The sequence below is a fragment of the Nerophis ophidion genome, linkage group LG18 (genome assembly GCF_033978795.1).
Source record: "Nerophis ophidion isolate RoL-2023_Sa linkage group LG18, RoL_Noph_v1.0, whole genome shotgun sequence".
NCBI classification, from domain to species: Eukaryota; Metazoa; Chordata; class Actinopteri; order Syngnathiformes; family Syngnathidae; genus Nerophis; species Nerophis ophidion.
In genome coordinates, this window is record NC_084628.1 from 34,547,756 (window position 1) to 34,561,698 (window position 13,943).

General features: G+C 42.3%; 1 protein-coding gene across 2 annotated transcripts in view; it reads right to left on the reverse strand.

Moving 5' to 3' along the window:
- alcama (activated leukocyte cell adhesion molecule a) overlaps positions 1-13,943 on the reverse strand; it is a 154,885-nt gene that overhangs the window by 16,705 nt on the left and 124,237 nt on the right. For both annotated transcript variants that reach the window (XM_061878046.1, XM_061878044.1), the window contains exon 11: positions 11,970-12,091. In XM_061878046.1, the coding sequence (XP_061734030.1) occupies positions 11,970-12,091 (122 nt within the window). The remainder of the gene's footprint in view (positions 1-11,969; positions 12,092-13,943) is intronic.

A 13,943-nucleotide genomic window follows, 5' to 3' on the forward strand; every position in this document is an offset into this window, starting at 1 on the left:
CAAATGAGGAATATTTTGCTGTGTTATACAACTTAATAAATCAGAAACTGATGACATAGTGCTGTATTTTACTTCTTTATATCTTTTTTTTCAACCAAAAATGCTTTGCTCTGATTAGAGGGTACTTGAATTAAAAAAATGTTCACAGGGGGAACATCACTGAAAAAAGGTTGAGAACCACTGCTGTAGATAACATGCACACACACACACATATACATATATATATATATATATATATATATATATATATATATATATATATATACACATATATACATACATACATACATATACATACACACACATCCATCCATCCATTTCCTACCGCTTATTCCCTTTTGGGGTCGCTGGCTGGCGCCTACATACATACATACATACATACATATACATATATATATATATATACATACACACACACACACATATATACATATATATGCACAAACACGTATAAAGTACCCATGATTGTCACACACACACATACTTGGTGAGGCAAAAATATTTTCTGCATTTGACCCATCATCCTTAATCACCCCCTAGGAGGCGAGGGGAGCAGTGATCAGCAGAGGTGGACGTGCCCGGGAATAATTTTTGGTGATACAACCCCCAATTCCAACCCTTGATGCTGAGTGTCCAGCAGGGAGGTAATGGGTCCCATTTTTATAGTCTTTGGTATGACTCGGCAGGGGTTGTACACATCCATACACATTTATATATACACTTACACGTGTATGTGCACATTCTTACACCCACACATACACGTACTGTATATACACATTTATACTTACGTATAAACACACATACAGTATATACACACACGCATATATACACATTTATATAAACATATACAGTGGGTACAAACATATGCATTTTTCACTCTACGTTTCATTGCAGCCATTTTCTAGAATAAAAAAATGTCCTTTTATTTTCTCATTGATGTACACTAAGCACCCCATATTTAGGGGAAAAAAACCCAGAAAAGTGGAATTTCTTTTGTGTGCAAAATTCTTGATAATAAAAACACTTAAAAATCACATGTACATTCGTAAGTACTCAAACCCTTTGCCCAATACTTTGTTGATGCATCTTTGCAGCAATTCCAGCCTCAAGTGAAGTCAATCAAAGCTGCTCACATGGTCAATAAGGTGGGCACTATGTTTGACACATCAACTTAATGTGTATTATATTTATCCATGACAGCATTTTTGTTGTAAATTGTGAGGTGTGTCTGTTAAAATCATGGTTGTTTTTACAAATGATGACAAATGTGAACAAGAGCATGTATTATCTTTGTGTGATGATGTAAATGAGGTGTGGTTGTATTGTATATTAAGTATGTGTCCATGAAAGAGCATTTTATGAAATTTCTTAATTTGATAACATGCTATGGTATGATTTTATCGTCATAATTTTATTGCATGATTCTTTTATCCCTTTAATTTAGGTAGCCAGGGACTGCAGATGGAAATGAGCTATTTAGTTATAATCTGGTACAGAACATAACTGTCTTTGAGCTTAATGTTTCTGTGCATTGTCCCTTTAAATAAAGACTAAACTATTTTTGCATTAGATGTCACAAGCTTGGCACACCTATCTTTGGGCAATGTTTTTGAGCAAAACTAAATACATGTTTAAAAAATAATAACATCACTGTCCTGGTACGCAGTAGCTGAATACAAGTAGATTATTGTCCATATTTGCAAACGAGAAACTAGTGCCTACTCACAGTAAAACAAGTGGTATTTTAAACCACTAGGGGGCGATGTTGTACCAATGTGCGCTTGTTCACTATTCAGGGTGCATGACTGCAATTCTCTTGCTGGAAAAAATATACAAAAGACAAATTGCCAACACCCTTTTTAAGTTCCTGTATCCAAGAGGCTGTGGGTATGGTGTAGATAAATAGCCATTTGCAAGGCCTGTATTCAAATCTTCTTCAAGGCCTCACAAAAGGCTGAAAATAAATACACCTTTTAGCCAAAAGCAGCAAGGGCCTGATCTACTAAAGGTTAGAGTGTACTAAAACACGTGCAAACCTGATAGCACATACAAAGCTAATCGACTAAATATGTCTCTTTGTGAGCAGAACAAGGAGCGCGGTCCATTAAGCGTGTCTGTCTTCATGAATATGCAGAATACTCTACATGCTGATCATCAGAACGCCCACAAAACTGGTAAGGGATGATGGAAACATAAAGATTCTGCACGCGCAGTTTGATTTATCGAGAATGAAACTAAACTGTGCACGCTATTTTGCGTCTTTTAACGCGTCACAGTTACACACACGGTAGTGAAAAGTAGTCGATTGCGCAGCAGTTCCACGTTGCGTACATTACAGGCCAAAAGTTTGGACACACCTTCTCATTCAATGCTTATTTACATAGTAGATTTTCACTGAAGGCATCACAACTATGTGGAGCTCTGTACTTAACAAAAACAGGTGAAATAACTGAATATGTTTTATATTCTAGTTTCTTCAAAATAGCCACTTTGCACACTCTTGGCATTCTCTCCATGAGCTTTAAGAGGTGATATAGTTTTTACTTCACAGATGTCATAGAATGATGACTTCAGTGACAATCTACAATGTGAATAGTCATGAAAATAAAGAAAACACATTGAATGAGATGGTGTGTCCAAACTTTTGGGCTGTACTGTATGCTTGTCAACAGATCATCATCATCATCTTCAGCCATGATCGGCCCACTGCAGGGAGAAGGCCTCCCCAAGTTGATGCCAAAGATGTCTGTCCGGTGCTGTTGCCATCCATTTCATACCTATCGACTTTGTGAGCTCATCACTTCATCTCAGCTTCTGCCTGCCCCTATGTCTCGAACCTAACCGTGGTCTCCATTCTGTAACACACTTAGTCCATCGATTATCAGATGTTCTTGCAAGGTGTCCATTTCTTTCTTCGGATTGATTGCATTATGTCTACAACTTTAGTCTGCTTTCTGATCCATTGCAGTGTCTTTCTATCCCATTTGGATATTCCTAGCAAGGTTTCGCTCCATAGTCTCGAGTAGTTTTCAGTTTCTGCTCTATTTTTTTTTTGTTATCGCCCAGGTTTCAGAACCATATGTCAGACTCATTACTGATTGAAAACTTTTCTCTTGAGGCAGATAGGCATGTTCCTTCTCATGATACCATTGAGCAATATATATATGTACTGTAAAATGTGAAAATACTAGACACATTGTCTAATCACCAAATTACCAAAATAATTTTTTTATTTTATAGCTGCTGGGCAAAGTAGGGGGCTGATTAAAGCAAATTAAATTGATGCGTTTTTTTTTCTGCTGGTGTTTTATTTTATAGAGAAAATATTTAATTAACGTATCTCCTATGTGAAAAAAAACTTCACGTAATATGGGGTGGGGTTTCTCATTACGCCCAATGGGTTGAGTTTTTTCTTGCCCTGACGTGGGATCTGTCGTGGCTTGTGCAGCCCTTTGGAACACATGTGATTAAGGGCTATATAAGTAAACTTTGATTGATTGATTGATTGATTGATACTACCTGCATCCATACACACACATATATATAACAATAATAACCAAACACACACACACACACACACACACACACACACACACACACACACACACACACACACACACACACACACACACACACACACACACACACACACACACACACACACACACACACATCGATACACAGGCCGACGGGGTAACGATCCATCCCCGGAATCCACTGTCGACCAAGAACCAGCCGATCACTTCCCCCCTCCCATAGTTTTGGCTGCGCGCCCCCCACATCAAGGGAAAACCCCAGACAACCCCGCACCCAGACTACGGCGCAAGGTGGGCGCGGCAGAGCGCGAGGTCAGGCCTGGGCCGACATCCAACAAGCCAACCAACACGAGAACAAAGCCGATAAGTTCACCAGCCCCGACAACCCCCACGCGCTGCCACAAACCAAAACATTTTGGCCACCAATCAGCAGCCACGGCCGCCTGCATCACAAACAACAGCTGCAATACCACTGACAACCAGCACCACTCGATTAAATCAAAACGACTGAAAAACTGCAACAGACAACCATACGCCAACAGGACCAGGGAGACCAGCCAGCACCAGCTCGCCAGTTAGCCCAAATGCAAACATTCTAACGAGACATTAACACCAACCCATCCATTCATCTTCGTCAGTCTTCAACCGCTTATCCAGAATCAGGTTGCGGGAAAAACAGCTCTAGCATAGACCCCCAGACCTCGCTCTCCAGAGCAACATTAGCAGCTTTCTCCTGGGGGATCCGGAAGCGTTCCCAAACCAGAGAGGAGATGTAATCCCCCTTCATCTGGTCCTTGACTTGCTGAGGGTGTTCTCCCGGAATTGGTCCGTCTGGAGCCTCCACTTTCACTGCCATCCAATTGGCAGAATACCCGAACGTGGGCGGTGGGCCCACGTGGCGTAGAAGAGCGTGTGTTCGACTAACTTCTTCGGGTTGTGCCGGGCCGGGCTCCGTTGCTAATCCCGGCCACCAGGTGCTCACTAGCTACGGAGGAGGGCCCCGGACTTTCTCCGGGCCGTGTAGCGCATCTTCTTCTAGTTTGGTACATGGGGAGTATCGTAACCCTGATGGGGATGCATTCAGGTGCTACACCTTGCCCAAGGGTGATCCGGATCTATGTAAGGCAGGGGCGTTCAACTCCCTGAGGCTTTATACAAGCCCACATACCAGATCAACACCAACCCCCACTAAAAAACTCCACTTTCCAGTCCAAACCTGCACAAACACACCAGCACTTAAGCAACCAAGACATAATCACCCACACCAAACAAGAGGGCCTACGCATCAACCAACCGACACAAAACTCTATAGCGCGAGGCCGGAACAGACATGCATGGACCCGCTCAAGAGGGAACAAAACCCGCATGACCCACACAAACCGGAAGCAAAGACAACTGACCACCCAATCTACATCCATTAAAAAAATAAATAAATAAAACAAACAATCTCACACCCTCAGCAAGCCATCACACCGCTACCAGCCCGCGCCTGCTGAGGAGGCAATGAGGGGTGCACTGCTACCCCGAACCCCAAACCACCAGTGCATGTGATGGGGGAGTGTATAAGGCCCCTAGAGTGTCTACTGTGTAGTTAAATTCAGGAGGTCAGCCGTTACAGCCGACCTCAAGTCCCTATTGATGTGTGTGTTGTAGCGTGAGGGAGATATGTATGCTTGTGGGGACGAATGTGATTAAAATTGGGGGACATCAAGGCCATGGTGGGTCCCTACCATGCCAAGCACCCCAAACCCTAAGTGTCCAACATGCAGATAAAATTGAGGAATGGACGAGCAGGGGACAAATCATGAGGACTGGAGCCCCATAGAGGCATTCTCATCCCCCCCGCCATGCCTCCCTGCAGTACAATCCTTCAAAGTCCTATGTGTGTGTGGAGGTTTTTTCTTTTTCAGACTAGTCTAGAAGGATGGAAAAAGTCTTGCACAAACAGGATTTCAGCTCAAAGCCCGCCTCAGGCACTTGTATGTAATTCACTCTGCCCTCGCTGAGTGGTTGGGCTGTCAGCATGCACATACAGGTACACAACAGGAACTACAGGGGATTTTTCCCCCCCTTTGTTCACCAACTGCCTGCTAACACCAGGATCGGATTGGTTCAGTGGCTGAAATTACACTTTGTACGATCATTTACTGTAACCCAGGGGGTGTCCAAAATTTCCCCACTGTGCGTCACATACAGAACAATCAAAAAGGAGGTGGTTGTGTGAGTTGGGGCCTTAAAAAATGTTCATACATGATTTTCATTTGATAAAAAAGCCCAAAAAAACTATATTTTTATATATGTAAATATTTAAAGTAAAGCTTTGGGCTATTAGTTATTAGTAAGTAAACACGTTTTTAAAAGGAAAGTAATATTTTATCTGAGTCTGTAAATTAGTTTTCTTATTGATGATTTTTGTTTGGTTTTGTATTGTATGGTTATATTTATATGGTAATTATTATTCTGTGACTGTAATTTGTTTGCTTGTTGATGCTTTTATTTGCTTCTGTATTGTGTAGTTATAATTATATGCTTTTACTTGTAATTGTATTGAGTTTGTGGACACCCGGAAGACTAGTGGGTTGTTGTGGCAACCAGCTAATGAGGATCCTTAATGAAAATCAAATCAAATCAAGTATCAACATTTCCTTTTTTTTCTCCTTACATGGTGCCTTTTTGCACAATTTACACATTTTTGTGTTTTTTTTAACCTCTTTTAGACACAGTTTGGACACTCCTGATCTAAGCAGTAGTATTTTTTAACAAATATGCAACAATATTTATCTGATTAATCTACACCTCATCTTTGAAGACCATGAGAATTGTTTACTTTTGGTTTATGGCATTTCCACAAGTTTATTCCTGCGTCAAAATGCACAGAAGGTACCAAAACAAGTTAAGAATGACGCTGTTGTTGCTGTGTTGTACCGCATTTTTTTAGACAATAAGGCGCATTGAAAATCGTTTAATTTTCTCAAAACTTGAAGTGCGGCCTATTACCCGGTGCACCTAATGTACGGAATAATTTTAGTTGTGCTTACCGACCTCAAAGGTATTTTATTTGTTACAGGGTGAAATGATAAGTGTGACCAGCAGATGGCAGTCACACATAAGAGATATGTGTAGACTGCAATATGACTTAAGTCAGGCCTGGGCAATTATTTTAACACGGGGGGCCACATTTAGAGAAAAAAAATGTGTCCCCGGGGCCAATATATATATTTTTAGGAGCACTAACACAAAACCTCACAATAATATTGGATTGAATGCTCAAAACGTTATGACAGACCGCCTTAAAATACGTAATGGATTTTAAAAATTTTCTATGAACGATAAAACACAGAATATTGACAAAATATGAATGTCACACCCCCTTTCGATTGACATATTTTACAATAATGTGAAACGCAACAAAAGAGAGAAAAAAAAAGAAGATTAAAATTAAAAAAATAAAAATAAAAATCGGTCTTAGCCTGGGCCCTGGACAGGAGGTGCAGACTGAGGCCAAGGGAAAAAAACAAAAAAAAAACAACAACTCATAGCCATGGTACACATCCCTCTTCAATGTGTGTAAGAGGGAAACATCAAAAATCAAAGAACACAGAGGACATTAAAGACATTAAAGCAGCAGATACAACCAGACACTTCTACATACAGCTATGAATAAAAAGTAAAAGAAACATATCCACTGTGGTGGCCTCTGCGGTGTTCCACCCCATCGTCCGCTGGGGTGGAGGGAGCATGGCCAGAGACAGGAGCAGACCCAACAAAGCAACCAAGACAGCCGACTGCACTTTCGGCCAGTGTCCAGTCCGCATGGATGAGCGAGGATACGTCCAAGGTGACTGAGGTGTCCGACACCTGCTCACCCAGCCAAGACACCGCGAAGCCTCTCCGTCCCAGCGCTCAGGGCTACCTCCGCAGCCCTGTCCCCCTCATCCGCATCTCCTCCAGTCCCTCCAAACTCTGCAGTCCTGTCCCCTCATCCGCATCTCCTCCAGTCCCTCCAAACAGACTCCGGTGTGGCAGACACCCAGCAGCTTGTCTCCATGGCCAAAAGGCTCCCAGGAGGCAGATCCAGAAGTCCACAAAAAAAGCACCACAGAGGTCACGAAAGTGGCACCCCTTGTCACACAGTCCCAAAGGGTCCCGGACCAAAAGGCAAAAAAATATAATAAGACATGAAAACAAGAGGGAAACACAAAAGGATGACATAAGAGCACAGAGCTCCTGCCAACAGCAGCCACTACAGCAGCGCCATCTTGGAAAAAAAAAAAAAAAAAAATGTTCCATTGAAAATATAGAACATTACATACGACGTTCAAAAATCTATGAAAATGTTTTAGTACGACTTTGGTAAGCTATGAAGCCGCACCGCTTGATAGATTGTACTATTATGGGGTGTGTATAAGGTAAGACATAGGATCTGGCGCTTTGTTTCACAATATTATGCAAAACCAACTTTTCTTACCTTCTGGTACCCGCTGATCTGTATTTGGGATCTGCAAAAGTCCTGAAAATTGACCCGCATCCGTGCCGACACCGTAGTCGATAAGCTTCTTCTTTTTCTCTATCTTCTTGTTATGGGACATTCATCCTCCGCTATTGCCATTTCTAATATAAAGTAGTGTAAAGTTCTTACTTATATCCAGAGGTGGGTAAAGTAGCCAGAAATTGTACTCAAGTAAGAGTACTGTTACTTTAGAGTTGTATGACTCAAGTAAAAGTAAGGAGTAGTCACCCAAATATTTACTTAAGTAAAAGTAAAAAGTACGTTGTGAAAAAACTACTTAAGTACTGAGTAACTGATGAGTAACCTGTTCCTTTAATGATGACGGCAACAAATTATGCACAAAAACATAAGAATAGCAATGAACAAATTCAGAGCCAGGAATATCTCTTAAGCAACTAAAACAATAATATATCAGAATCAGAAATCAGAAATACTGTATTAATCCCCAAAGGGGAAAATATATTATTCAAAAAATGTTATTAATAATATAAAGTTAAAGTTAAAGTACCAATGATTGTCACACACACACACACTAGGTGTGGTGAAATGTGTCCTCTGCATTTGACCCATCCCCTTGATCACTCCCTGGGAAGTGGGGGGAGCAGTGGACAACAGCGGTGCCGCGCCCGGGAATCATTTATGGTGATTTAACCCCCAATTCCAACCCTTGATGCTGAGTGCCAAGCAGGGAGGCAATGGGTCCCATTTTTATAGTCTTTGGTATGACTCGGCCGGGGTTTGAACTCCCAACGTACCGATCTCAGGGCGGACACTCTAACCACTAGGCCAGGTTGTATTAAAATATATCGTATTTCCTTGAATTGCCGCAGGGCATATAGTATGCGCCTGCCTTGAATTACTGCCGGGTCAAACTCGCTTCGCAAAATAATTAGCGCATGCTTAGTATTACCGCCTGGTCAAACTTGTGACGTCGAGAGTGACACTTCCCCTGTCATCATTCCATGATTTCAATACCGGTAATTTGAAATCACATAAAGGGAAGAAGATTAAGAGCTTTTCAGTAGGATTTAAGGTCCAAGCTTACATCACACTCAATTTTTTACTGCATGCCTTTGGTAAGTGCCTGACTGAGAAAAGCTTTTAAAATAATTAGCGCATGCTTACTTTTACCGCATGCCTTTGGTAAGCGCAGGAGTGAGAAGAGGTTTTAAATTAATTAGCGCCCTGGCGGCAATTCAAGGAAATACGGTATTAAGTAAGAATACATTAAAATAAAAACAATTAAGGCAAATTGAGCCACAATAACGTAACAGCACCATATGCTCAGTAGGCAGAGAATTACAAAGGAAAATAACAAGTTAGCCTTGACGCAAATCATAAAGTCTGATAGGTGTGGGCTGCACCTGGGAACACATGTGCACTTCTGAGTGCTGTTTGTAAGCATGCGTGAGTGTGTGTGTGTGTGTCTCTGTCTGTCTATGTGGCTGCAGCACGTTAATAAATTATACCCAAACTACGTACATTTGATGGTGATTCATAGCAGGGAAGCAAACATTAGCCCGCAGTGACAGCCAAAATATCTACTAACGTTACTTACCGCGATTTGCTTCCTCAAATTTGACGTTGAATTCATGTAAGCTGAAATGTCCACTTTTCTTTATAGTTAAAGTACCAATGATTGTCACACACACACTAGGTGTGGTGAAATTTGTCCTCTGCATTGGACCCATCCCCTTGATCACCCCCTGGGAAGTGAGGGGAGCAGTGGGCAGCAGCAGTGCCGCGCCCGGGAATCTTTTATGGTGATTTAACTCCCAATTCAAACCTTGATGCTGAGTGTCAAGCAGGGAGGCAATGGGTCCCATTTTTATAGTCTTTGGTATGACTCGGCCGGGGTTTGAACTCCCGACCTACCGATCTCAGGGCGGACACTCTAACCACTAGGCCACTGAGATATGAGAACGCCTTACATAACAGTTTTTTTGGTTGTCTGAAGCGTGAACGTCGATTTTATGTGAGGCCAAGGGTGTTTGCGTTCGTGGTTGTCTCTGCCATTGTTGTTGTTGTTTGCCGCTGAAACTTTTTGGGCAGTTAATCATGTGACCGCCTGGCTCTGTTTGATTGGTGAAACAGAGTCAAAGGTCACCAGTGACTGCATTTGATTGGTGAAACGGAGTCAAACGTCACCAGTGACCGCATTTGATTAGTGAAACGCAGGCATGCGATAGATCCTACTTTGAAGGCATGTCTGACGAACCAAAACGTAAAAAACGTGTATTGACAGATCGATAAAAATCATTAGCGAGTAGCGAGCTGAATTTGGATAAATGGAGCAAAGTAACAGTAGTATTTCTTCTCTATAAAAATACTCAAATAAAAGTATGTTGCATTAAAACTACTCTTAGAAGTACAATTTATCCAAAAAGTTACTCAAGTAGATATAACTGAGTAAATGTAGTGCGTTACTACCGTCCTCTGCTTATATCTGTCAGTAACATCGGAATGTAAGCGCTAAAACATACCGCTGTAGTGAGTTTTACATTATTCACCCAAATAACTTTAGTTATTGGATAGATTTTCACAGGACACATTTTTTGCCTTGTTATTGCACTAATGAGCCAAGAATGATAGCAATATTGATTTAAATAAAGTCTGAACGCCATTAACACAGTTAGCTTCACCTTTTGACCCTTCTTCCACTCCCGTCCTTGCACGCTACACCGCTACAACAATGATGCCGGAGAAAAGACACTGCCGAAGGTGTGCCACGTAAACAAGACCGCCTACAAAACAGCGCATCCTTAAGCGACTTGAAGATGGTCTGTAAAACATAATCTATGCAACATTTTCACCAAAGAACCACCGCAGGGTAGTATTTTCAATTTACAAAAAAATAAATCTGAATATGAACCCTTAGATGCACCTGTGGGGAGGCGTGGCCCACAGGCCGACAGCGAGACGTGGCGCACCGAGGCCGACCCCGAGATGGCGCCGGTGTTGATGCCGAGATGGATGTCAGGTGCATGGATCGCCTACCTGGGGACAATTATATAATCCCCGCCCAGTGTCTAAAAGGGCGGCAGCCGTGAACGACGGGGCAGAAGAAGCTGGAGAGACGCGAGCACAAGGAGAGTGAACGCGACCAAGAGCGAGCCGCAGACGAAGACGAGGCTGAAAAGCAACCGGAGGAGCGAGCGTTTCGAGAAGAGAGGAGCTGAAAAGTGACCCGAACTACACAACGTATTTATTGCAAAATAAAACAAAGTCACAAACCTGCTCCAGTCATGTCTGTGCTTGGTGGTCCATGGAACCCGGATGACAGTGAGAGCCTGTCACAGCGTCCTATAATTCGGTGCGTCTTTTGTATGAAAATAGACCTAACTCGATGCGCTCATCAGCAGTGCGCCTTATAATCCGGTGCGTCCTACGGTCCGGAAAATACGGTACTTCGGATGTGAAACAGAATTCCATCAAATATAATGATGACGTGTTTATCTTCACATTTGTGCTGGATTTCGTTTACCATCTAACCTCCTCTCTATCAATTGTCAAGACTTAGCAGCCTATGACGGTGTTCAGTGTTTGTTCTTTGGCTTCAATTCAAAATAAACAGACAAACTTCATTACACGACCTCATCAAAACGGAAAAAAAAATAAGCGAGGCACTTCAGCAACAATGGCAACACATTCATATCAAATTGTCCTAATTTGTTTGTTTTGCAAGGCAAAAGGGCCCTGCGCTGCCACTTCGCGTTAATGGTGATCACCGTTGTGCGCATCTGTTGTGAACTTGATATTTGAAAAAACTGTTTTGCAACCACCCGGAAAAACATTCATGATCAGAGCAGCGCTTTGCTATTGCTTGTCTAAGTTGTCTCTGGGTTTTCTTGGGGAAAGAAATGAATGCAATTTTCTGTGCTGCTGCTGCGAAAGTGTGTATGTGTGTGTGTGTCTGTACATACCGATGTGCCGTTGATGCTCCAGGAAACAGATGGCTTTGGAGAGCCCTCGGCCTCACAAATCAAGACTTTATGTTGACCATCTTCACCGCGGTGTTTGGACAGCTGCTTGATCACTGGAGCGCCTGCAAGGGGATGCTGTTGTCGTGATGTTCGCTTTGGTTGACAGACACATTCAATACACTGGTATAAAGACCATAAGCATGGGGGGGGGATGTCAGAAACTTTCAATTTAAACCTCGGGACAGTCCTCCGCATGTTGGTAATCCATTCAAATCTTACATCTTTTTTTGTGTTAAAAAGACTTCAATGCTATTCCTTGGTACAATGTCAAGTGCAGAGATGTCAACTTTCTGGAGTCTCGTCTGGTTTCCTGGCAACAGCTCCCAGACAGCTGAGCACAATATTTTAGAGAAAATTATAGTGGGCCATTTTCACACTTCATCTTTAAAATGTTTAGAGTAAAAACTTCTATTTTGTGCTAATCCAGAGTGACGTAGCGTCTTGCTGTGGCAACGCTGAACTGGAACTCATATTTCCCTCTTATACAATATACAGTGCAGAAGTTATTTGACACCAGGTGTTCAATTTAGACATCATAAAGTTTTTGCTGTTCATTTGATGATTAGTGTGTGAACTATTATCCAACATTTGACATTTATTTCAATTTTAGAGAAAATTATTATTTTTTTAATCAGCTCCAAACCACAGGTGTCCAGATCTGGCCCGCCCCATCATTTTATATAGCCCGCGAAAGTCTGGAAATAGTATGCGTTAAAAAGGTGCCTTATCTTTTCTTATTAAATGTATTCCTTCTCTGGGTTTTGACAGAAAAAAATACATGTACTGCATACAATTGCGTACCGTATTTCACGGACAATAAAGCAGACCGGATTATAAGGTGCACTGCCGATGAATGGTCAATTTTCGATCTTTTTTCATATACAAGGCGCACCGGATTATAGGGCGCATTAAAGGGGTCATATTAGGATTAATTTTTTTCTAAATGTAAAACATTTCCTTGTGGTCTACATAACATCCAATGGTTGTTCTTTGGTCAAAATGGCGCATAGATGATGTTTTACAGATCAACTTCAAGCCGCTTTCTGACAGTCGCTTCCGGATGCGCCGTTTTGTGGGCGGTCTTATTTACGCGGCTCACCTTCGACAGCGTCTTCTCCCCGTCATCTTTGTTGTAGCGGTTTAGCGTGCAAGGACGGGAGTGGAAGAAGTGTCAAATGATGGAGCTGACCGTTTCAATGACATTCAGACTTCAATCAATAACGGAGCAGTATCTCCTCATCCGGAAACAACAACAAAAACCGTGAAAAACCGTCCGACCAGATCTCTCTAATAACTAACGTTCCTTGGGTGAATAATATACAACTCACTACACCAGTATGTTTTAGTGCTTTCATGGCAACTTTACTGACAGATATAAGTAAGAACTGTACAGTACTTTATATTCGAAATGGCAACAGCGTAGAATGACAGGTGTAAACTGGGGGTGTAACGGTAAGTGTATTTGTATTGAACCGTTTCGGTACGGGGGTTTCGGTTCGGTTCGAAAGTGTACCGAAGGAGTTTCCACACGGACATATTTATCGGCGATCACTCGAAGAGAGTATGATAGTCCTCCTGTTGGTAGGTCTGGTCCTCTGTGGCTGTAGAGGCCGATCCGTGATCCACAGACTCTATTGCAGTGGGGGCATATGTAGGTGATTGTTGTGGTGGTGGTAGTGGTCTGAGGAGCTGCTTTGGTAGTGGATCTCTCCTTTCTTTGTTGCCTCTTGGTTTCCGCGGCACGGTGGAGGTCCTTTTCTAATTGCGCAGTTCCTTCTCCACAAAACCCTCTGGTGGGCAGCCTCCTCCCAGGTGTTGAGGTTAAAGCAGCATTTCCTCAGGTGGATTTTGAGGTTATCTTCTGCCCTCCTTGGGTGCATCGTCCTTCCACCAGTTGTCCGTACAACATTTGTT